Source organism: Lynx rufus, unplaced genomic scaffold (genome assembly GCF_022079265.1).
Source record: "Lynx rufus isolate CCGP_SWC_20201006 ecotype Redwood Valley unplaced genomic scaffold, mLynRuf1.p SCAF_10, whole genome shotgun sequence".
Taxonomy (NCBI): Eukaryota; Metazoa; Chordata; class Mammalia; order Carnivora; family Felidae; genus Lynx; species Lynx rufus.
Window position 1 is genome coordinate 66354474 of NW_025814824.1, and position 26392 is coordinate 66380865.

General features: G+C 42.1%; 1 protein-coding gene across 3 annotated transcripts in view; it reads right to left on the reverse strand.

Annotated features, from left to right (window-relative positions):
• Positions 1-26392, reverse strand: part of ABCA1 (ATP binding cassette subfamily A member 1) — a 135461-nt gene that overhangs the window by 8822 nt on the left and 100247 nt on the right. For all 3 annotated transcript variants that reach the window (XR_006959960.1, XM_047067351.1, XM_047067358.1), the window contains exons 28-47: positions 25714-25862; positions 24143-24267; positions 22551-22649; positions 19798-19987; positions 18692-18786; positions 17348-17380; positions 16230-16335; positions 14850-14924; positions 14134-14303; positions 12479-12656; positions 10401-10516; positions 10160-10304; positions 8513-8636; positions 7329-7458; positions 6946-7066; positions 5651-5713; positions 4677-4783; positions 2109-2250; positions 1555-1689; positions 494-597 (exon numbers count right to left, since the gene is read on the reverse strand). Coding sequence is in view for 2 of the 3 variants with exons in the window: in XM_047067351.1 (XP_046923307.1) it covers positions 494-597; positions 1555-1689; positions 2109-2250; positions 4677-4783; positions 5651-5713; positions 6946-7066; positions 7329-7458; positions 8513-8636; positions 10160-10304; positions 10401-10516; positions 12479-12656; positions 14134-14303; positions 14850-14924; positions 16230-16335; positions 17348-17380; positions 18692-18786; positions 19798-19987; positions 22551-22649; positions 24143-24267; positions 25714-25862 (2407 nt within the window). In the remaining variant the exon portion in view is untranslated. The remainder of the gene's footprint in view (positions 1-493; positions 598-1554; positions 1690-2108; positions 2251-4676; positions 4784-5650; positions 5714-6945; positions 7067-7328; positions 7459-8512; positions 8637-10159; positions 10305-10400; positions 10517-12478; positions 12657-14133; positions 14304-14849; positions 14925-16229; positions 16336-17347; positions 17381-18691; positions 18787-19797; positions 19988-22550; positions 22650-24142; positions 24268-25713; positions 25863-26392) is intronic.

Here is a 26392-nt window from a genome sequence, read left to right on the forward strand (position 1 = left end):
TGCCGCACTGTTTACCCTTGTAAAAAAAAAAAAAAAAAAATGCAAACAGTCCAAATGTCTACAAAAAGAGGAATAGTTAAATAAAATTTTTTTAGGGCATATCTTATTGGAATACTGTCAACTCATAGCTATGAGAAAGGATGACACATCTAAATGTACTGACTTGAAATAATGTTTACAAAATATTAAGTGAAAAAGAACAGTATCTATCTGGTATCTAAGAACCCCAAGCTTGCATTTTTGCTTGTAAAAATACACACACACACACACACACACACACACACACACACGTGTGTAGAAATTTGCAAAAGAAAACTGCAAAGATATGTAGCCTAATGATAGTTATCTCCTAGTGAGGCAATTTCAGGTAATTTTCACTGTTTTTCTCTTTGCCTTTCTGTATTTTCTAATTTTTATACAATGATCAAATCCACTATTTAGAAAATTTTTAAATTACACAACACAGATGCCAAGCCAAGTCTTCACTACTGACCTATGAGATGTAAGCACTACTGATCTCCCTTCCTTGACAATACTTAAGGCACAATTCCATAGGAATCTCCGGGCTTTGGGATCCATGCCTGTGGTAGGTTCATCCTGTGATCAGAATAAAATAAGTCCTATTATTTGTGGAAAACACATCAAAGGTAGATTTAAGTGCAGAAGCATCTTTGAAATAAGATGAATGGGAAGTTAAAATTTAGGCTATTTCTTGATGGACCAAAGAACCAGACCTTATATACCAGAATAAACTGCATACTTTTTGTAACCAGTTCATTCTTATAAATGTGTCATTGAATTTTTTAATAAAATTAAATTTCTCCAAATGAGTAGAAAGGGAAAGGAAAAACCTATTTAGTTTCAATCATCTTTTCATGACTGGCAAGAATACACTAAACTTCTTTTTTGTCTGAAATTTCTATTCAAGTCTGTATTAGGTTTGGGTAAAATTACTTTACTTCTTTTTTTATTCTAACTCACTCCAGCTTAGCCTGTTATATTATATTTGCTAGTCTTAGAGAAACAGACTACAGATCCAAATAGTCTGGATAACATTAAAGCCTTAACCCAAGGCTTCCTCCTGTAATAACTTCAATGCAGAAGAAAAAGGGCCATGGGCCACTGTCCAGTCTAATCTTCTGTTTTCATCTATCTGTATGTAAGGACTATGACCCAGATGCCACCTTGGGGATCTTGAAACCATAATTTCCATCTATAGGGGATGAACACATAGATGATAAGAATGTTCTGGAGAAAGGTCAGATCACATATCCAAGACTCAGTCACACCTGTCGGGGTTCTCCACAGCAGAGAAATAAGGTCTCTGGAGCATCTCTCTTTTGGAGCATGTGAGGGCATAGCAAAACCACCCCAGTGTGTATCAAAAAAACTTCCCTCTGGTTTTCTAAGGCTTCTTTGCTGTTCCTGGTTGGAAGAAGAATGGCTTGCCATTAGCCACGCCAGTCAGGCAATATCCCTGGATATACAGGACTTTAGAAAAAGTGATGTTCTCCATTCAGGCCAAAATAGTTTTCCATTCACAGCCCTACTCACCAGAAACACTACAGGAGGCCCGCCAATCAAAGCCATGGCTGTTGAGAGCTTCCGTTTGTTGCCTCCACTATAGTTACCAGCATATTTTTCTCCATACTTCACGAGGCCCAGTTTTCGAATTGCCCATTCACCAACCTAGAGTAATGAAAAGCACTTTGACTTTTGTCTGCTTTGTTAATTTTATCATGCTTTCTTATACTTATATATGTCATGTTTCTTTACTGAGTAAAGACTAGGAAAATTCTTTTCACTGAGTAGATTCTGTAATCATGACCTAGCAAGTGCCAAGGAGCCCAAAAGCAGGGGGAAGGGATCTGTGTGGGTGGGAACAGCACTTCCTCTCTGCCCTCCAGCATGCGTCTGCCACTCACTCTTGCCCCACCATCACCATGGATTCCCACCCTGCAAGTAGGGGTCAAGAGCCAGCATTTCACATTGCTGCATCCATGAGTAAGAAGAGCCTAAAGCCAATGGTCATTTGTGAAAGTCAAAGCCATAAGGTCTACTGTCAGCATGCCAAAGAGGACAGGCTGGCTTTCTGGCGCTCACGGTACCTTCCCAACTTCTTTCTCTGGGACTCCTCTCAAGAGGGCAAAGAACTCCACGTGCTCTCTTCCAGTCAGTAACTCCGTGATGGCATCAAACTGAGGGCAATAGCCCATGTTCTGATGCACTTCGTGGATGTTTGATAAGATACTGCAAAGAAAAAAACTGGTCAGGTTTTAAGCATCTAGAGATATTCTGATTAGGTAATCTTGCCTAATGTTCCTATAAAGTATGCTCGTACATGACAAAAATAACCAGAGAGCACACTAGCTTTGAGGAACAATCTTTCCGCCCCAAGGATGCCAGCCCCCACTGGCAATCAGGGTTCCTGCCTCTGTCCTGCCCACTTGCACCTGGCTCTCCCAACACCTCAATCTGCAAGCTCAGTCCCATTTCAAGATCCCCACGTCCATTCCAAATGCAGTGCTATCTTTACCAACAACCTCACTCACACGATCCCAGGACCTCAGCACTAAGTCTCGACCCCAGACTGACTTCTGTGTCCCAGTCATATGTATGAAGTACTTTGTTACTCCAAAGTCTCCTTCATGGCCATTCAGACCCAGAGGAGGCCCAGCAACTCTGGGTGTGACCTCCCTCCTTCTGCTTTCTGCTGTTCATACATTGACTCGGCCACAATATGGTCCAGGCCCCCTGGTTCCACTATTTACCCAGAAAGGCACCCTTCTAGTTTTTAAGGGTTTTGTTTTTGGGGTCTTTTGTTGTTGTTATTGTTGTTGTTTTATCACAGGCTCTCTGAAAATCTGGTGACAAAAAAAATATGTACCTATAGACATAACTTTACATTTATTGGTGGAAGCAGCTTTTGGGCTCCATGAAGCCAAGCTCAGGTTAAGAATCCCTGATGTGGGAGAAGCTCAGGCCCCATCCAGTCTGATGGCCGCACATCAGCCACGTCTGGATAGTGTCTGCCTTTGGTCTTTCAGCAGTATTCATTTCTCTTTGCAGATCTGTTTAATACTCCTAGGGCCAGCTTTTTCCAGAATTATGACTGAGGTGTCCACAGACATGAGGCCTGGCCCTCACAGCAGCACTACCTAAGCCAGTTCTTACAACCAGTCACTGTGACAAACCTTAATTTGGGCCAGTTATTGCTGCCATTGCTTTATGTCCAAGGAGTCTGGTACTAGGAACAAGCCTGGGGAAGCAGGTGTGCAGCCTTAGGCCTGCTATTTCAGAATTTCTGTTCTCTTAAACCTCCTTTACTCTGCTACTAAAAATGTTAATGAGACAGAAGAGGGGACCCATGAGTACATTAAGTCCCTTGCTCCTTTCAATTTTATGGGCTAGTAGCCCCCTATCCATTATTTCCAAATTGTGAGTCATCATCCATTAGTGGGCTACAAAATAAATTTAGTGGGTCATGATCAGTTTTTTTTAAAAGATATGCCTATTTATGTGTTTTTGTGTATTTATTAGGTTGAGAGGTAACTGTATTTGCTACTTTGGATCATAGTCAGAAAAGTTCAAACGCATCTCTCCATATAAAAAGCCCAGAGGAGCCCCACATATTTAGAATATTCAGGGTAACATTGCCTAATTGGTCTCTGAAGTGGAGATGTACCCCTTAAAGATCACTTAGTCACCTGTGCATTCTAAGAGAATGGCTTAATGTGGCCTCAATAATTGATACACTCTTTAGGGAGGACAATTTAGCAAGTACACACCCTTTCACCTAGTAGGAATTTTGCCTGAGGAATTGCAAGAGGACTACAAGGACATATTTACATAGTGAAAAACAGAAACCAAGTGTCCAGCAATAAGGAATTGATTAAATAAACTACAGGTAAATGTACAGAGGAGCATTTTATGTAATAATGTAAAGTCTACATCGTAGAATATGTAACCCATTGGGAAATATTCATACTACCCTCATTAACAGTAAACTAATTTAAAAAAAATTTTTTTTAACGTTTTATTTCTTTTTGAGACAGAGAGAGACAGAGCATGAATGGGGGAGGGGCAGAGACAGAGGGAGACACAGAATCGGAAGCAGGCTCCAGGCTCTGAGCAATCAGCCCAGAGCCCGACGCGGGGCTCGAACTCATGGGACCACGAGATCGTGACCTGAGCTGAAGTCGGACGCTTAACCGACTGAGCCACCCAGGCGCCCCAACAGTGAACTAATTTTAAAAAACCTAGATACAGTATCATGTCAATTTTATAATACACTTATATGTGTATATAACACAGATTTGGGCTGATGGGAATGTTCTAAAACTAGATTGTGGTGATCTGTGCACAACCTTGCAAACTGACTAGAAATCATTTAATTGTACTCTTAGGAAAAGCAAACTACATGGTATATAAATTATACCTGAATAAAGCTGTTTAAAAAAAAAAAACAGATGGGGACTGGAAAAAAAATGTAAATAGTGGTTATCTCTAGGTAGTGGGATTATTGATGATTTTTATCTTTTTCTTTATACTTCACTGTATTTCAACATTTTTATAAACTACATAGTACTGTTATAATCCCCAAAAATCAAAATATATTTATTTAAATAAAGTAAAAAAAGTTTTTGTGGCAAAATACACTCTATGTCTTTTCTTACCTATTTTTGTTAAGGAAAGCATCTCCTCTGGTAACCGTGGTATCTCCAGTTAACATCTTGAAAGTTGATGATTTCCCAGCCCCATTAACTCCCAGAAGTCCAAAGCACTGAAACATATTGGGTAAGCCATATAAGCAAAATACTAAAAATCTGAATATAAATGACCCTTATAAAACAGTCACCTCAACTGGGTTTTTAGATAACATGATTCTAAAACATCATTCTTAAATATTGATGAAGAGTCAAATTTTTTCTGGTTTTAAGAACGTATATAGATATTTAAGTATAATTTGTAATGAGACACATTGAGCATATTTGTAAATATTATTTGAATCATGAGGTTGAGGCCAAAGCTCATGTGTAAAAGAAAAGTAATGAAAACCAACCAGTCACATTTCACTATCTAATCTGGCTCAAGGGCAGAAAAGAACACAAACATGAACAATAAAGGAAAAAACCTACTTAAAAAAAAATCTATTTCAATTTCATCATCATCTTGAATCGATCACAAAGTCACATTTGAGACGTGCATGCTTTCTTTTTAAATTAAAAAAAAAAAAATTAATGTTTATTCTTGAGCAAGAGAGAGGGAGAGAGCGAAAGCATGAGCAGGGGAGGGTCAGAGAGAGAAGGAGACACAGAATCCAAAGCAAGCTCCAGGCTCTGAGCTGTCAGCACAGAGCCCCATGCAGGGCTTAAACTCATTAACCGTGAGATCATGACCTGAGCTGAAGTTGGATGCTTAACCAACCGAGCCACCCAGCCACCCCACGTGCATTCTTTTCTAAAATTGCCTAACATTATCCCAAGCCTTTTGACAAATGGGATCCCCATCTTCTCAATGACTGATTGCTCCACATACACATGAATAGAGAAGCCTTTAAAACTCACTTTTAACCCTTCCAGATGTTGTTTGATTGGGTAGACAGTTTGAATTAATAAGGACAAGAAAAGTGTAGACAAAGTGCCTTTACCTCGCCAGGAGGAATGCCAACGCAAATCCTGTCAACAGCAGGCTTCCTCTTTCTTCTGTAGATCTGCAACCGACAAAGTGCACACATTCATGAGCCATGGTGAATCATAGCTATCCCAAGCAACTGTGGAAGAGGGAATTATAACCCAAATACACATGAAGTAAGACTCATCAGTAAAACTAAGTCACACATTTGATATGCTAAGAGCCTTGGTCTGTCTCTGTAGCAACTGGCTTCTGAAGGACTCTGAAGCTCAAAATAAAAGTGAACTTCTTTTTATTTTTAATTTCATATCAACCTTTTTATGTTTATTTGTTTTTATTATTTTTTAATGTTTATTTATTCTGGGGGGAGGGGGGCAGAGAGAGAGGGGGAGAGAGAGAATCCCAAGCAGGCTCTGCACTGTCAGCAGAAAGCCCTATGCGGGGCTCAAACTCATGAACCATGAGATCATGACCTGAGCCAAAGTCGGAAACTTAACCAACTGAGCCACCCAGGCACCCCTTATGTTTATTTTGAGAAAGAACATGCGCGTGCACACACACACTCACACAAGTGGGGGAGGGGCAGAGAGAGGGAGGGACAGAGAGAATCTCAAGCAGGCTCCATGCTTGCTCTCAGTGCAGAGCCTAACATGGGGCTTGATCTCAAGAACCTTTGAGATCATGACCTAAGCAGAAATCAACAGTTGGCTACTTAACTGACTGAGCCACCCAGGTGTGCCTACTATCAACCTTCTCCAAAGACATATTAGTCATTAAAATATAATTTTTCATTTACTTGATAGTATAGATTTTTAAAAAATTAAACTGTGCAGGGTAAAAATGTATCATTGAAGCACTGTAAATATTGTTTGTACATATTATAAAAAAGTAAATTGTTGGGATTCTGGCACCTAGCGTGGGCTGAAACAAACCTTCCTCCTGAGACATATGGAGACATACCAGCTTTTTAGACTATGACTCTCAAAATTAGCCATTCATTCTTCCTACCTCAGCTTTGACTGGATGTACAATTTTAGTATGTTTTAACAACAAACACAAAAGTGTGTGAAAAACAAATATACTTGAGAACAAGACTTCATATTATAAAATATTCTCAGTAGGATTTCTTTCATTAAGAAGTCCCCTCAGTGTATTTTAAATAAAATTAAATACTAGATAGAAACTTGGTATAGATGTACATATTTGGGGAAGCATGCTCTTTTTATTAAGCAAATCAGCAAAAATGACCGTTTCCAACATATAAAGCTGAAAACAACGGAAGACAAGTTGTTACAGCCTGTACTGTCTCACCTTTGTCAGCTCCTTGATTTCCAAGATGTCATTCTGTCCTCCACCATCAAGAATTCTCTGTCTTTCCCGCTTCACATCTTCATCCTCATCATTCAACGGAGGAAGCCTTGCGTTTACAGGTCTTGGGGGAAAATTTTTAAGAAAAAAAAAAAAATCAACCTTTCAAGGTATCTTTCAAGACAAAGACCCAATTTCTAAGCAAGTCCTATAAAATATACTCTCTGTAGAGATCAGCAGTGCTGTGGGCTAGAGGATACCCACATTAGGAAAATCAGTTGGATTGTCTTGAGATCAATGCAAAGAAACCACCACTGACTAGTGCTTCCCCATGTTCCTCTGTGACCCTCAACCAGGTGCTCCATGAGTTCTGAGAAAAAGCTCACCTGGGCCTGATGAAGAATCTGTACTGGATCAGAACAGTGATGAGGAAGAATACCACCCCTTCCACAGCCATGGCGAAGAGGTTTCGTCCCACTAAGTCCCAAGACAGTGGTGAAACAAAACGATTCTCCCCTGAAGACACAATGTAGAGATCCAGTCAGAATGGAGGCACCAAACACCATGGCCCTTCCTCAAATTCAGGCTCAAATTTGTCTATGTTCCCAAAAACACCAATGGTTCTTGTCTATGACAAGTAAGGGAGTGATTACTTTTCAAGTCTGATTTAGAGTAGCATTTTGGGAAAATATACTATGACCCAGTAATCAGTCAGAATTTCAGAACTAACATGTATTAGATCTCTAATTTCATATCTTATATTTCCTTTTTAATGAGACATGCCACAAATCCCTTTTAAAAAGGCAAACAATCCAGGGTAATTTTAAGGGTATTTTAGCAAACTGTTTCACTGAAGATTGGAGAGTGCTTTAAAAAGATGCCCCTTTCAGTAGCATATAATGTAACCTATTGAACTAATTAAATCATCTGGCTTTATGGGAATACTCCTTACATTCCTTATACATCTCCTGTGCACTTGTTAACTGAAAAGAAAGAAAAAATAGTCCCTCTTCTATGTCCATTAAATAACATGGCCCATCTAGCTATATGAGCCAGTGGATGAAGAACAGTAATGTGGCCACAGGAGAAATATTTTTAAAGACTCTAGAGATTGAAAAAGCTGCAATAAATTACCTTTTTATAGACTTTGTAAAAGGTAATAGATGGCCACTCTGCAGACCCACGACTTTCCTAGTAGTCAGAGCCAAAGTTTGTACTCTTCCTTCTGGTTCTCTGGACTGTATCCAATTATAACTGTGGTTTGCCTTTTCCAGTGACTAACAAACCCAACCAGTGGCTTTATGCACTGGGTCCAGGATGAAGCCAGTATTTTCCTTACCTCCTTACCTCCAAAATTGCCCTCTCACTTTTCTCAAGGCTATCAGAGGCACAGACAAATGTTGCATCAAAAGATCCATGCCACATCCAGCTTCATTGTCATGAACCCTCTGAGTGGTGGGAAGTCCTATGCCCAGTCACCAGTCTCTTTCCAAAACAAAGCCCAGAGTCCCAAGGCCCATGAAAACTGTCATCTCCATGAAAGCACCCTCTAGCCACTGCTGTCGCTCACCAAACCTTTCCAGGGCATCAGCCATTGCCTGATTTTTCACCATGTCGATGAGCCCCCGTCCCAGGCAAAAATGTGGGAAAATCAAGAATACAGACTTCAGGATATCATTGATGTTATTCAGTTTCTAAAAAAATAAAAAATAAAAAAAATAAGAAAGAAATGTCATTTCTTCAAATGAATGTCATTTGTGGTTTAGGCTAAAAATATATCAAGGTCTAAAATACGAGAGATTAGAAAAATTTGGATTCACTGGGGTCAAACTGAACCTTTGAATTCAGACACCAATCAATAGTAACAGCCATAGTTGATGATACATAACCGAATAAAATTTCTTTAGAAAATCTGAAGTAAAAAAAAAAAATTGAAGTAATGCTATGAATATATAGAAATAGGAGCAAAGTTTGGAAACAGTTATTTTTAATCAGAGGCAAATCCATAATAAAACACTGGCTTAGCATTTCAAAAGCAAATTGCTCATGTCTGGGTAATATTTCAGTTTCAGGATTTTGTAGGCATTTTAAAAATCCTTCTTGTATACGTCAAGCCAGTGGCCAAATAGCCAACAATTAAGTTGCCATGTGCTGGATGCCCTGTGTTAGGGCACAGGGGAGGCCAAGGTTAATAAACAGTCTCTACTCTGAGGAAATTACTACATAACTGGTAGTACTGGAGGCATGAACTGAGGGTTTGGGGAGCACAGGAGAAAGAGAGCACCTCCCGCTTGGCAGGTAAGGAAAGCTTCATATTTGAGCAGAGTATTGAAGGCTTAGTGAGATACTACCAGGCTCTGTAATAAAAGAAGTCAGGCCTACAGGAGTATGGATGGTTAAAGCCAACAACGAACTCAACTAAAACTACAGAGCCTTGGGAAAGGGTGTGGTGAGATTTGGCCAGGAAGAGCTGTGCACCTCTAAAGGCCTTGCATGCTAAGTTAAGGTGTTTGGACAAAGACAGTAACAACAGGAATGGACAGGGCCCTTAAAGAGATCTGGAACCAGAAGACCAGACAAGGTAAACAGTTCAATGTGGGACATAAGCAAAAGCATATACGATGACTATAATACTGCCAGCTGGGGTGATTGGGTAGATAGGAATGCCATCCAGTGGGACGGGAATGGCAAGAGAAGTACTAGGTTTTGAAAGAAAAGATGATTAGGACAGGTCAAGAATGGGGCATCTAGAAATAATCTAACTGGAGCCATCTGCTAGGCAAGTGAAAACGTGAGACTAGAGTTCCAGGGAACAATGAGGGCTAAAGGCATAGATCCGGGAGATAACTATGTAAGACACGGAGAGAGAGGGTTGGTCAAAGCCTCGGGAATGAATGGCATCACACAGAGATAACATCTCAAGTGGAAAGCAAAGATGGCACAGGACCAAATAGTGGGAAGAGCAACACTTAAACAGAAAGGAGTACAAAAGAACCTGTCAAAGGAAACTCAAGGGTTTGATCAAACTAAGAAATATAAAAAAAAAAGGAGGAGAAAGACATGCTATTCAAACCCGGTGGGGAGAGAATCTGAAAAAGGATGGAGTGGTCAGCGGGGTCAACACCACAGACAAGTAGCATTAGATCATTATTCCATGCTGTCCTCTGGCTCGCAGAGATGCTCGTCCCCACAAGAGCTGCTCTTTCAGCAGACTCACATTGTTGGTGAATAGCTCCAGCACAAAAGTGGCCACGCTGCCGTTGATCCCAATGAAGAGGTTCACGCTGGTGAGGACCACGTAGGCTGTGCTGGGGATCTTGAACACGAAGGAGGCTGGGTACATGAGAGGTGTGATCGACCACCTGGTGAGGCACAAAGACACATGTCCACTGGGTGTCCCCTGCCTTCCCTCAGAAACTGGGCACTATATGCCTTACCCCCATCCACAGGTGCCTTACCCATACAGCAAAAGTAGAAGGGCTAGCACAGGAAGGTTGGTAGAGGACACGTAAGACTTCTGCTGGAAGCAGATGAAGATGATAATGACCAGCGTGGCAGGGACCACATAGTTGCACTAAAAGTGAAAAGCAAGGAAATAAGGTTCACCCCTGAGTCAGAGACACAACACATCTCAAGTCTTCACCATCATAGGACAAGAAAGGGCAGATAAACATATTGGGAGAATAACTTTGAATTAATGAAGCCACATAAAGCATTAATCAAAATATCGGACAATACATTTGACAAGCATTTTACCCTTGGCTGATTTTATAAACTGCATGCCCTTTCTGTCTTTCCAACAGCTAAGCCAAGGTGTCACGCTCAGTAAACTTACACTGAACAATGGGTTCCCAGTCAGAGTAATTACAATTTCACAGCAGCAAATAAGCTTCCATTATTCTTCCCGAAGATGATTGTGTGCTTCATCGTTAATGCTATATTATAGTCTGCCCAAGTTCAATCTCACATGTAATCTATTTATAAGCACTTACCTCATAACATGAATGTCACAATTGTTTCATCACACTGAGAATAATTTTCAAGGCTGTCCTGACAGTGTGTCAAGCATTAAAATGCAGATATAAAGACTTGACTACAGGACAATTATGAGAATTCATAGCTGGCGGACCAAAGTACAGGCAGGGAGGGGAAGTGGGCTTGTTGGCTGTTAAAAGAATTTGAGCTTCAGACTGCAGGGCTCTGTCTCAGCCCCATTCTTCCCAGTATGTTTATCAACAACTTAGATGAAGACATGCTTTTAGTGAATTTCAGTCTCTCTAAAGCAGGAAGGGACAGATAATACACAGGAAGATAAGGGATAGCTCTGAGGTCACAGACTTGATATTCCATCTCTGAACCTCCTGTGCCTGCCACAGTCAGACGCATAGTGAGCACTTAAGTATGTGTTTACCAAATGAAGTAATCACTGGATCAAGACAAAAACAAAACCAAATGGATACTAAACAAGATGCAGTGTAATAGGGATAAATATGAAGTTTAGGTTCAGAAAATCAACTGCATTAGTATAGAGTGAAAGAGACCCCATTCACCAATCATTATATGAAATGGAAATTACAGTTCACTACCAAGTTGCCATCTAGACAGTGCTACCTCCCCATGCAATACCCATGAGCTAAGTAATGACAGTATGGCATAAAGATCAACTCTGTCTAGATATGTAACCCTTCAGACCTCAGCCTGAACACAAGGTTAGTTTTCGGCTTGGCTTTTCAAAAGGAACATTAACAACATGGGGCATGGCCATAGAAAGGCAACATATCAGAACAGTGATAATTCTGAGAGGCTTCGTATAATCAAAACAAACATCATCATCATTACTCATGTTTGTACAGTGCTTTAGAGATTACAAAGTATGTTCTCATATAGATCATCTTATATGGGGAAGACCTGGGTTAAATGAAAGCTGTCTTTAAATACCTGAAGGACTGTGCGGTGGGAGAAGAATTAAATTTGTTCTGTGTGGCTTACAATTAATGGAAGTCAAGGGAGATAAACTTCAACTCCACTTTACAAAAATTTGAAGTTCAGAATTCTTTTAAGTCCTCTATATTGGTCTGAACAGAAGCAATGTATTAGAGCTGGCATAAAAATATATTTGAAATGGATGGATAAGCTTCTGGGTAAAATGTATAGAGTTTTCAACTGAAAGATGGATTTCCTACCAAGGTAAAGAACACCCTGATTCTGGTGGTGAAAACCTACCAGACAAGGTAAAGGCACTGAAGTTTTGACTAAGGGTCTTCCAGCTTGATGTTACTTTGAAAAATGGTCAGTTAGGAAATTAGCGGCAGTGGTATTAATTGCAGCATGGACAGATTTTTCTTTTCAGCGGGAGATCAGCTCTGTAATTGATGCCATATTTAGTGTCATGAGAGTATACAACTGCCTCTGCCTTTTCCTTTTTCATTCATCTTTGACTAGCTAGTACACTTTTAGAAAAGCCGGGGCGGGGGGCTCTTTCGTCCAACCCACAGCCCTAATGATTTATAAAACAGCAGTAGACTGGAGTTCTTACCATATCCCACACAAAATTGGAGAGCCAATAGATGACAGGCTTCACTCCACTGATGAACTGCAGGTGTTTTGCTTTGCTGACCCGCTCTTGGATCAGGAACACCACAAAGCTGGCCGGGACGAAGGACATTGCAAAGATGACACAGATGGACACAAGGACATCCACTGATGTAGTCATCCTGAAAACAAAAGGCAGTGAGGCTATGAGAGGCCATTGATGCAGCTGAGGACCCAATCAAGTGAGATACACGTGCACACACACACACACACACACACACACACACACACACAAACACACAAGTGTCGGAGATCTGAGGGAAAAATATCTGTTCACCAAACGAATTTCATTCAGGGTTAAAGATGATTATTTTCAAGTAAAAAAAAAAAATTCTGATGATTAAAATGCAAAAGTGATTTCAGTGAGGCAAAAAAGAACCCATTACCATAGTGAAATTATTTTAAAAAGTCTAAGAATGGTCAAATGGCATCCACTTTGGTCTTCCTTTCTTGACACTTAAGAGCATTAAGTTATAAATTTTCACACATATAGGACTACTATATCTTGAAAACTAAATAAAGCAGAAATATTAGTGTGAAACTATTCAAATAAGTTAATTTCCGGCTTTAAATAAATTTGAAAACAATAGTATGCAGCATATGTAACAAAAATTCTCAGATTCTTTTTTTAAGAATTATAAGCTCATTAAAGAGGGTATAAAATAAACTATTCTTATATATATTAATTATATATAAAGTTGGTATAAAGATCCTAGTGACATACATTTTCTATATGAGTTCAGCAGAAATAGCTGTGCCATGCTCCATACACAGGGAAGAATCTAATGCTGAGTGCTAGACTTGGGCAATTTACATGAATTGCCTCATTTAACACCATACATCTAGAAATTTAGAAACCAGATTCAAACATAGATCTGTATGATTCCAAAGGCTATGCCCTTTAAACTATATTATACTGGCTTTAAACTTCACACATTCACACATACACACACACACACACACACACACACACACACACACTTGACTGAGGAATTAAAAAGACAAGCTAATAAAAGTATGCTTCACCAAGTTTAGAAAACAGTGGTTTCAAAACTAATAAAACCATTTTTTAAATTTATTTTTTTAATGTTTATTCACATTTTGAGAGACAGAGCGTGACCAGGAGAGGGGCAGAGAGAGAGAGGGAGACACAGAGCCTGAAGCAGGCTCCAGGCTCTGAGCTGTCAGCACAGAGCCCCACACAGGGCTTGAACCCAAAAACCATGAGATCATGACCTGAGCTGAAGTCGGCCACTTAACCGAGTCACCCAGGCACCCTGATTTTTTATTAACCAATGTGTAAATGGTGAGATAAAGTATTTTAGGATTTTATTGACAATTTTAGTTTACATAAATTCACTAAATGTAATGGTCTTTAGACATCAGGGTCCTTTATCTTCTGCAGTTTAATCCCTATCAGCTACTTCATATGATTATTTTCTACCCAGAACCTGAATTAATAATCCAGATATACAATAATATAACTGTGACCTCTGCTGATACTCCAGAACCAGTTTCACACTTCCTTCCCCTACTCCAGGAGTCCACCAACACCCTCTCAACCTCCTACCCCACCCATTCAGACACAGTCACACTTACAGAGCCACTTCTGAGAGCTGCTGCTTAGTGAGATTCAGAGGATGATTGAAAGCAGTAATCCCATACTGGCTGGGGTTCTCTCCCTTCTGCAGGTTGGCCCGGAGGATGGCATTGTTCATGACATTCAAGAAAGAGCTGATGGCATGCCAGCCCTTGTTGTTGAACCACACCTAAAATAAAATACACCACGTACAAAGTAATGCTTCCAAATCCTTCTTCCAGAGGTAGATGCACATACAAAAAAACATGGGCATAAATTTTAGGAATTCCAGTCATATACCAAGATAAAACATTATAGTCTGAGAACATGGCAAAGTAATCACAGTAGCCAGGGTATGTGGAGCACAGATCATATGGCCAGGTGAACATGGCAAAGTAATCACAGTAGCCAGGGTATGTGGAGCACAGATCATATGGCCAGGTGCCGTGCCAACGACCCTATACCTTTAACTCACTCAATCCTCCCCATAGTTTTAAGAGAGACATGATTATGATCTCCCTTTCTTAGATTAGTAAACTGAGGCTTAGATAAGTTAGGTAACTTGGTCACGGTCACAATAGTTCACTTGGTTGGTATGTCTGGTGGCAAAGCAAATTCTCTTCATTGCTATACTGTATGGCCTCTGTGGTAAAATTAGTAGCTCTTTTCTGTCATGAACACACCTGTCAACATTATGAGTCGTTCATCAAGAAGCTACTAGAACAAAGGGCTTTACCTTGACGTTATTTTTCGTGTCTAGCCCTGTCATGAATCTTCCCAAGCTGCTGAGAAATCGATCTGCAGAACTGTCCTGTGAACAAAAGAAACTTGCGTCAGCTGGGATGGTTCACAGGGAAGGGCAACGGGACAACGATGTGAGGAGCAATATTTTACTGCTTTGTTCACTGAGGTGAGATTTGAAGCCACTGGATAACTGGCGCCCAAGAAACAAGTGACCAGAAATCTTAAGCATTCGTGCTGCCCCAAACCACAAGTCTTAAAGGAGTTGCAGGGATGCCCGGTGACTCAAAGTCCCAAGATGCAGATGTCTCACTTAACTGAGTGGTGAGGATTCTCCCAAGTGTTCCCCTGGAGTCCTCCTAAGACCCAGAACTACACTCAGTGTGCTGAGGTATTGGATATGTAGGGTCTGTGCGTCAAAAGTGGCGATACGACTTTAGGACTATTGTGGCTGCCCATGATTCTGGAATGCAGGTCATCTGACCCCTCAATTCTCATTTAAAAATGGGAAACCAGAGGGGCGCCTGAGTGGCTCAGTCAGTTAGGTATCCAACCTTGGCTCATAATCTCGTGGTCTGTGGGTTTGAGCCCCGCACTGGGCTCCACAGCCTGGAGCCTGCTTTAGACTTTGTGTCTCCTTCTCTCTCTCTGCCCCTCCCCTGCCTTGTCTCTCTCTCTCTCTCTCTCTCTCTCTCTCTCTCTCTCTCTCTCTCTCTCTCTCAAAACTAAACATTAAAAAAAAATTGGAGTGGCGGGGAGGGAACCTGGGTGGTTCAGTCAGTTAAGCAGTCGACTTCAGCTCAGGTCATAATCTCACAGTCATGAGTTGGAGCCCTATGTTGGGCTCTGTGCTGACAGCTCAGAGCCTGGAGCCTGCTTTGGATTCTGTGTCTCCCTCTCTCTTGGCCCCTCCCCCACTCACGTTCTTTCTCTCAAAAATAAACAAATATTTAAAAAAAATTTTAATAAAAAAAAAATGGGAAACCAGAAGTACTGAGAAATGAAGTGGGTGCTTTATAGAGGTCCTGCTGCCAACTTTAAGGAAATAATTCATTTCCTGTTTCACCAGTGATTGTTTTAGAAAAGTATGTTTGAAGCCCAGTTTATTTGCCGACTGGCTAAATTCACGAACTGAAGTTATTCTGAGAGCTTTTAAATCTCTGAATTTTTTTTGATCTATGTTTTCAGATATTAAACATACACTGTGTACCCTACTCTTGGCTGGCACAAGATCAGTAAATCCCATCAACAGCTTTGTATTCAAAAATCTTAAAAACAGTAAGTGGCTGGGTGATTAGATGTACCTGTCAACTACTCCCACATAGCAGCAACTCTAGGCCCATTTTTCTGACATGTCCTAGAATGGATACCATACCTTGGCCAGCTTCAAGTGTTTCTTCACTTGCTTGATGGCATTATTAACTTCTTGACTTGAAGGAAGTGAATGAGAATTACTGGCACCCAGGGAAAACCCTCCGTACCTACAAGAACATCCTGGCATTAAAATACAGCATGGTACACAGTATTGTTGAGCAGCAGACACCCCGTGAATTTGTGCATGCTTCACATAGGTGAATTGCTTATTCAAAGAAGGACTGAAGCTGGCCTTGGAGAAAGCTGCATCTTGGCCTCCTCTAATGAATTCTGGCAATCTCTTAACTCTTATGGTTACCGCACAAGTGGGAAGGACCTGCATGTGATTATACACAGAGTGAGATGTCTGAGACATTAAGAATGGTCGTTCGCCTCACAGCCTGATGTCCCAGGCCTGCACGTGGGTGTCTGGGCAGGGTTCTGGGTTTCGAGACAATCAGATGGCGAGTTGGAGGAGGGACACTGACCAGAGTAGCCTGGGGAGGAGGGCTTATAGACAGGCCTTGGCTCTTTTCTAGCACGAAGACTACTTTAGGGGTCCCAGTTTGCATCTGCTCTGTGCAGAGGTCTGTGGGTGCTGGCCCTTGGGGAAAAAGCAAAGAGGAAAAGTGGGAAGCAGTGATGGAGCTAAGTTTTGAGGCAGCCATATAAGCTATCTCATTTTCTAGTAAGTACAAAATGGCTTCAAGCATTGTTCCTTTCTTCCCTAGTGCTACCTGTTCCTTCAAAACCTACATAGATAAAGGAGTTCAAACACTGTGAAGATAAGTAACTTTGATGCCTCTTATTTCATCCAAGATCTTCTTGGTCTCATTCTAGAGGCCTGAAAAATTGTCCTGGAGTCCCTAGTACCCCTTGGGAATGTGTCAACAGCATAAGGTATTTCCTCACAACACTGTGCTTCCCTGTTAAATCCAAGGAGACCTCTAAGAAACTTCTGAATATCCTCCAGGGGATCAGAGTGCCAAATCTTTCAAAGGCGTCTGAAGTAGCAGCTGAGCACCAAGTAATCCCCACACCCCAGCCTCCTGGGATCTGGGATACCTGGATCAAAGTCATCCTTCTGAACTACTGGAGTCCAGAAAATATAAAAGCAAGCACAGGAAGAGATCAACTTACCTAAACTCATTCACCCAGATCTTGTTCTTTAAACTGCAGAAGCCAAAGAAAAAGAAACCAAAAATCAGTGTGAAGAAACATTGATCCTATTCCTGATGATACAAAAGAAGTTACTATCTACCTGAGGAAATAAACAGAGACAAAGAATCCGGTGATCAGGCTGGTGTTGCGGGGTGGTACCCACGGAAGGATGCCCCAGTCACCGTGTCTTTTTCTCCCCATCTTAAAACCATGTTATTTATATGAAAATCATGCTTTGGATTAAACCAATTCAAAAGCCACCTTACAAAGATGTGACTGAACCAAAAGATGTTTTTAAATTCTTTTTAAGTAGGCTCTACACCCAAAGTGGGGTTCAAACTCATGACCTTGATATCAAGAGTCGAATGCTCTATACCACCTGAGCCAGATAGGCACCCTGAAACTTACTGAATTCAAGGTAATATGTTAACTATGGAGGACATGGAAAGGTTATGCCTCGTTCTTGGAAACTCACAGTGATGATCATTCAAGCACACCCCAGCCCTGTCATTTAAAGTCACTGAGAATACCTAATAGAGAGGCTCAACAAACCAAAAGGAAACCAGAATGAACATTTCCTGGGCATCAAGTACTCAATGCTGTGCAGTGATGCCCCATGAACGTTCATGGCTCTTTCAAGGTTCCACAGCCAAGTCAGACCATTGAGTTGGCCCAGGGCTCACTTCATAGCACTACATATTACCAAAATTATCATGCATTCCATTCAGGAGAGGCCCTTTATATGTATCATGTCATTTCATCTGCACCATAGAATAGTAAGAGGACAGTAAAGGACAACTGATTGCTCCTAGTAAAACAGATAATAAGTAGAATTCAAATTTGAATCCAGTTTTTTTTTGTTGTTGACAAATAACCTGGTGCAAATTTAAGGTGTATAACAATTTGATCTGACGTACTATGTATTACAATATGATTACCACGGTGCTGTTAGCTAATACCTCCATCATGTCCTGTAACTATTTTCTCGTTTTTGTGGTAAGCACATTTTTAAGATCTAGTTGCTTCATAACTTGGAAGTATAGAATACAGTATTTTTAACTATAATCAACAGTGTACATTTGATCTCAAGAACTTTTCTAATGCACAGCACTGTGATTATCCTGGGCAGCCCTAACATTGATGCTAACACTAAAAGTTCATAATACTTACCTTTTCTAGCTTAGGAAAATATCCTCAACTCCCAAAAGCCAACATCAGGCCAAAATTTGATGTCTTCAACCCCCCTTCCCCACACACTCAGCCTGCTATTTTTAGACCTATAATTCCCCTACCCAGGAAGGGCCAGGTTTAGTAAATAATGACCTTTTGGCTATGATCTGCACATAGGTCTTCACAAGATAATCCGAAATGTTTCTTCCCGTCAGGTTCTGAAGGATGTCTGCAGTGTTCTGTTTCCTCTGTCATCACAGAAAAACCAAGCACAAGTGTCTTTATGGACCACAATTGGAACAGAAACAAAAAATCAAAGACTACAGTGACACATGTCCCTCAAACATGGACCACAGTATGACCAGACCCCAGGCGTTGCCATCATCCAAACACCAAGGCCTAGTCCATTCTGCCCTCAGCATTGGCCATTCCCTTCTGCCGAGCTAACATGTTCCCAGGAAATTATTCTGAACTGCTAAACAATAGACAGTAGAATATGATTCTGTATAGTCACAAAGGTATTTAGGGGAGCAGTATCATTGACTCTATGCCCAGTGAATTCTCTTGTTCACTGGAGTTATACTGATGATAGATCAGCTGTTATTTTAGGGAGAAGTAACCAGGATACCTTTAAGTTCTCACACCCATTTGAAATCACTTGTCCTCACCCTGCAACCTAGATACTGATACAGCAGCAGAGGGAGATCACAAACAAGCCTCTTCCTGAAATTGTTCTTAGAAAAAAGGCTCAGGACTGCTCCCCACACTCACAATCTCAGAGAATGTCAGAATTTTAAGACCCACAGAAGCTTCATGGGCCAGCCTCCCTAATTCAGAGGTGGGGAAACAGGTCCAGGCACTGAGGGGCCTGTCCCAGGTCACCAGCTCATCTGTGGCAGAACCGGGGATGAAGCCAGGCCTGTCATGCTGTATGTTCTGTCAACACTACCTCAGCGGGAGAAGCCAGAGTGTGTCTTCCACAGCCCACTGATCCCGAGCGTTGGGTTCTGGTTTTAACTCGAACAGGTAAGTAAGCTAGGCTGACTTTTTTCAAACTAGAGAAACAAGCTAAGCTAAGTTAGAAACTTATGGACCAGCTTCTTCCCTTCAAAACTCACATGCTTGTTGTCCCCACAGAATTAAGATCAAGACTGAAAGACAACCCCCTGCATGACTGGTCATCCATTCCTTCTTCCTAATGGAAGCACCCCAGCCCACCCTGCACCGCCATCTGCTCAGTCACACTGAGACTGACTCACTTGTGGAGGAGGCAGCCCCCCTGCCCCCAGGGGACACACAGGCAGCATCTTCTTGATTTTGTCGCTGCTACACTGGCAGGCGGGTGAGGGGTTCTCCATCGTCCAGTTCCCACTTTGGAAGAGTTTCGTGATGGTCTGGGGAACCGGGGCGGTGGTCCACTCCTCTTCCCCCACTGAGCAAGGCATGTCTCTGCAGAGGGAAGACATCAAAGGTAGCATCACCCGAGAGGGCCTGGCCTTTCCTGGTGCCTCAGGAGCACAGATCAATCAATAACAACCACAAACATGCATCTATCCCCTCACCATTTGTGTGATCTCCCCACAGACCTGTGAGCCGCAAACTTCCTTTGCAGTTAAGGATGATGGAACACAAAGAGCCTGAAATGCTCACCTACCAAACTCCAGTCAATGCAATCCACTGGCATTTGGTCTCCTGCCCCTGTGTTCACTCAACGAATATTCACTGAGCATCTACGTGCCAGACACTGTTCGGCACATTTGAGAGTCTGGGGTGAACAAGACAAACTCTCTGCCTGCATGGAGCTTGCTTTCCTGTGCAGGAATCTGGCAATAAACAAATGTCACCTAGCCAAAAATAAAGCAAAATAAGAGGGAAACGGGGGGAAACAGGGCTACTTCTCCCAAAGACGGTGATACTTCTCCCAAGGCATACACGATTAGAAAGAGAAGCCAGGAAAAGATTTGGGAAGAAAGAACACTATAAGCAAGGGCAATAGAAAGTGAGAAAATGAGCTTTCCATGTTTGAGGAACAGCAGGAAGGCAGTGTGGCTGGGGCGAGATGAGCTAGGAGGGAGAAAGTGGAAGAGGAGGGGTGGAGGGAGGCAGGTGCCAGATGATCAGGTCAGGCAAGGAGTCTGCACGTTATGCTCAATGTGCTGAAAATCTGGTGCAGAATGGAAAGATTCACTTTATGTCTTAAAATGAGTAGAGAATTGGGGTTGGGGAGGGATGGGGAGAGGGTGCTCAGTGCATGAAGAGCTAGGTTGTTTGCAAGCACCCTGGGTGACAAAAGACAAGGCCTTTGTGCCTGACTTGAGCTCTGAATCCCTGTGGACCACCAATAAGACGCTTGCCCTCTTGGGTCTTATCTTCTCCACTAGTAAAATAAAAGTACACAATGACATGTTGCAACAAGTCATTTCTAGTATCCTTCCTAGCTTCAAATTCTACAATTTAATGCATAGCCACATTCTTTATGTTATGCTTGAACGTACTAAAAATATCAAAGGAACAGATTTGTGTATTGCTCTCTAGTTCTCTCTAAAGCACTGTGACTTGATGCAAAAGTCAGAGTAAGACACAGTACCTCCTGAAGCTCACACTCTAAAATCTTCACAAAATGATTGGCTGAGACAAAGCTCAATGCCACAGTCAATGTCACAAATTTCCCTCAGTTCTCCTCCTTTTGGTAAGACCTAGAATGCGAATTCAGTCAAGGTTGCCAGAGTGGGGCCCCTTCCATTGCACCCCATCCCTAACACACATTCAGTGGTGCTCTGCCCCAAGGCTGTGCGTCCTCTGATGGCAGGGGCCCAACCTCTTTTGTCCCTGCAGGCTCCCTAAGCCCAGACCCGGCTCCTTCCATGGCTGCCACCTGTCTGTGAGTCCACAATGCTCACAGGTGTGTGTGGAATCCACCCAACTCTATTAGCATCTCATCTCATTCTCCTACCTCACCTATACAACTTGCAGGATTGTCCAAAGGCAAAAGTCTTGTGACTTCAAATAGGATGTCTCCATGTCTTTTTCCATGTCCTTCTCCATCACAATCATCTTGTTCTTTAGGATGACATTGGCTGCTAGGGCTTACCACCCACTAAGCATTAAATTCCAGCACATGTTTAGTAAATATCTAATAGTAAGAACTAGCAAGTACATGGTAACTCTCCATCTAGAAATCTGCTCTGAAACCTTGTATGCCTGAGCACCGTGCTCACTGGTCACTTGCGAGGTCAGTACCTTGCCTTTAAAACCGGGAACTCAAATTAGCTTTTCTCCAATCTTCATATTCCCACACTCTCCATAATTCCTCAGAGTCTGTGATGTAACTGCCTGAATCTCATTCGACCTCAGCCTGGAACTTCAAACTTCCCTGGGCCGTAGTTTGGCTCCCTTGGAAACTCAACTCTCTTCAAGGTCTTTATGCACAAAGACTTCCACACACATCTTCCCTCATACCCACTTAGACACACATGGATGTTTCACTGCATTTATTCATACACTATTTCCTTAAAATGGATTTCGAAGGAAAGCACAAAAATATGCAACTCTAAAAGAAGAACGTGTCCATTTTTGTACACAACAATATAACATCTTTTCAGGTTGGCAAAGTGAAGAAACTGATAAGCAACACTGAAAATTATATATAATGGCAGCCTATCTCTGCTTTTAGGTACAGGAGCTGGTAGAAAGGAAGAAGGGAAAAGCATTTTATCAGTATGAAGTGCTATTTAAATTAAATATTAATCCATAAAGCAGTAAATAAACGTCTGCAGTGATTTACTTTGTGGGATGTTAGAAAACTCTCCTAGTCTGCTATGTTTATTTACAGATGGTCTGGTTAGATATCTCTGAGCCTTTTAAAAATAAAAAATAGTTCGAAAGACAGATGACACTAGACACAATGTGGCATCTATCACAGCTGATAAGGGCAATATATTAGACATCAAACCAGGTGACAAGCCTAAGAAGACCCAGCTGTGGAGAGTCTCATAGTTCAAGTGGCACTCACGGGATTGGGTTTCCTTCCATACATCGGGTCCCGAAGCCAGGGTTTCTGGTGAGGGCATTCAAGAGTTCCTGGGTGCCCATGTCCTCAGGAGCATCATTACTGTGGGTACATGACAGGCAGCCAGCTTAGCAATACATTAAAACCAGGAATTGGAAGGTAGAATTGGTTTTCTAAATTAGACACTTCACTAGCCACTTCCTGTGTGCCAAGCTCTTAAAACAGAAATGAATCAATGCAGAACCTACCCCAAAGGAGCTCTGACACGGACTGAATATTTTTTTTTAATTTTTTTTAAATGTTTATTTATTTTTTGAGAGAGAGAGAGAGAGACAGAGTGTGAGTGGAGGAGGGGCAGAGAGAGGGAGACACAGAAGCCAAAGCAGGTTCCAGGCTCTGAGCTGTCAGCACAGAGCCTGATGCGGGGCTTGAATTCACAAGCTGTGAGATCACGACCTGAGCCAAAGTCAGCCGCTTAACTGACTGAGCCACCCAGGTGCCCCCAAGACATGGACTGAATATTTAAGATCAAGGTAACATACAGCCCTCTGAAGCAGAGCTTGTGTTAGTTCTATGTATGAAGTTTTTCGTGTGTGTGTGTGTGTGTGTGTGTGTGTGTATGAACACATGTATACGTACATGCACATTTACATATGGATTTCTTTAATGCAAAGAAATTCATTAAGGATCAGTTTTTCAAAAAATACTTTCACAGTTAGCCATGAAACCTGAACTCAACAGGCAAGAAACACAGAGTAAGAGGAGGAGGAACGGTTTCACCTATTCATGGATTTTTTTGTTTCCTTTGTTTGGTCTACAAATAGTGTAAGACCGAAGAAAACTTCTGCTTAGGGAAATAGAGAAATTTCTTTGTACTTTTCTTTGAAGCACTGGATTGTTCCAGAGTAGCTGGCATTTGTGTCTAAAGAACACACACTAGGGGCACCTGGGTGGCTCAGCTAGTTAATCATCTGACTTTGGCTCAGGTCATGATCTTGCAGTTCATGAGTTAGAGCCCCATGTTGGGCTCTGTGCTGAAAAGCTCAGAGCCTGGCACCTGTTTCAGATTCTGTGTCTGTCTCTCTCTCTGCTCCTCTGCCACTCGTACTCTGTCTCTGTGTCTCTCACAAATAAATAAACATTAAAGGCACACACTAGTTACTACCTGTAACTTAATGAGCACATTAACTGTACTGTGCACAAACAAGAATGTGGGGGTGTAATGCTGTGACAGTGTATGGAAGCCCTGTGATCAAACAACAAAGTTCAAACATAGCTTTGAAACGCCAAGTACCCGACAGCTTCATCACAGATGTATTCCAAGGGAAGATTATTTACATAAAGCATATAGGACTGTTCCTGATGACAGCAGTATAAAAGGAAACAAGCTCCAAAGTGGCAACAGAGAACTGGTCTATTATTTGAGGTTCGATTTGCTGCTGTTCTTTGCATCCAATATTAGTTTGTGCAGGGGCTTTGGGACACCTGATAAAATCCACATTCTTGAGTCCACCTCCCCTTGGCCCTCAGCACAGTAAACACCTGGGTCTGTCTGGGCTCTCTTCTGTCCCTGGGCGCAGAAGGCAAGCACATACCTGACAAATGTGTACTGTTCGTTGTACATCCAGGGCTGAAGCTCTAGGCTGGGGTACTTGCCAAAGGGTGGCACGATCAAGCTGAATACCAGGGCAATGCAGACAAACACAGCTGGCAGGACAATCTATAACCAGGGGGTAGAGGGGAAAAGGAAATTGCAAAACAAGGGCAAGTGTTAGAAAGAAGGGCACAGGGCAAGCCCCTAAGAGTCCAGCTAGCCTCCCAAACCAGCCAACATGCAAATGAGCAGTACAGGGCCCATAGCAGAGCTCTACCAAGGCACTCATGGCAGGTTAGAAGCAGCAGATCCTGAGAACTAAACCTCTTCCCTCCAGGCATTTCTGGAAGCTGGCAGCACAAGGCCAGAGGCTATGGCCACCTGGCAGAAGCCCCAAGCTAAAAACTTCAGAGAAAACAGTAGTCATATGTCAGGGTGACTCAGAACATAGGGTCCTGTCCTCTGCCCTCTGAAGACCAAAGACCACACTGGACCAGGAGCCCAGCTCAGCTCTGAGAAAGGCTGAGAGAAAAGCCCTGGACCAGGAGTCCGAAGACCTAAAACCTTGTTCTGTCTCTACTCTTAGCGTATCCATGTGAAGTCACTTCCCACTGTGGCCTCATGTGCTCACTTGTAATCTGCAGACCAAGACTAAATGACCCAGTAAGATCCCACTCTGAAAGGGAAACAGCAGCCACTGTCACCATATAATGGCCTCAAAATGCGTCAAGACCTAAATCCTTCTTTATGGGAAAATACATGACAATGATCTAATTATTGTTACAGCCCTAAGTAGTAGTATCATCATCACCAATCAACGAACAAGGTAGTTGAACCCAGAGAGACTGAGTAACGTGCCCAAGGTCACACAGCCAGTAAGTCACAGAACCATAATTCAAATCCAGGTCTGTATCTCCAAACTCATACTCTCCTGCATTATCCACATAGTCTATAGGGAAGAATCTCTTGATTTTATACTTCTTGATTTATAGAGTGGGGTAATTTCATCCTTTCTGAGCAAGTGACTTAGCATGCCAACACTCACATGCAGACAATAGTGTAGTGAGTCTTCTCAGTCTGTTTGCCCATTTTTTTTCTTTCCTCTGTGGCTACCTTGTTGTCAATTTGCAGTTTTTAGAGAAAAATCACGTTTCCAAGAAATGTATATATCAAGTGCATCTGGACCTATCATTTCTCAGGTTATGAAAACTGAATGTGCCCAGCAATTTTTCTGAACTCTGCCTCTCTCCCACAATCCTTTACAGTAAAACTCACAGACACATATACATAGCACCACTCCATGTCAGGCCCCATTCTAAGCAGTACTCATTTTAATCCTCATAACAGCCCTGTGTTGCAGGTATGTTATCTTCATTCTAAAGAGGACTAGATGGAGGCAGAGAAGAAACATGCCCGCAGACGCATGAATGCCAAGAAGCAGTACTGGGACTGAAATAGTGTCTGGCCCCAGCATCCATCTTCTAACCATGACCCTCTCCTGCCTCCACTGGTCAGGGAGCCAGCAGCCCACCCATGAAGCCAGAGTCCCAGGCCTGGAACGGCTCTTGTTACCTGAGCAAAGAATCCCTTCCGACTCCGTCTGGCAATCAGCAGCCTCTTCCACAGAAGGGCCACAAACTGCTGCTGTGTGAGTTTCCAGCCCTTCACCTGGTAGGAGCCTTTGCCGTCCATCCCGCTGAGCAGGTCTGTCTCTCTGGATTCTGTAAGAAGCCAACACCGAAGGCCACCTGTTATCTTAGGCAGTTTTGACATCACCATGCTCCTCCCTCCAACATCCTCAGCAACCATCTGGGAGGCTTGTGTTTGAAAGCACAAGTGTCTCAAAAGTAAAGGGCTTTCAGGACAAATCTGTGTCTGAGGAAAAGTTAGGACTCCAAATGTCCAACAGTAACAGCTTGTGCCTTCTAGTTCTTGTCTGAGGAGTACAGAAAATGAAGGTGCCTTGAGACAATGCAAAATACGTGTTCACATGTAAACTGTTTTACATATAGTCATTCAGATGAACCAAGTCATCCTCACTTTCTCATAGAATATTCTATGCAGCCATGCATTTAGGCTGACACAATTGAGAACACACGATGCTGATCTGTCTCCCATCCATTATATTTTTGGTAAAAGGTAGACACATTCAAATGATCTAAGTACTGACAATGCATAAAGTCAAGGAGAACATGAGGGCCACACACATGTGAGCAGGACTGAGACAGCCAGAAAGGTTTCTGCTCTGAAC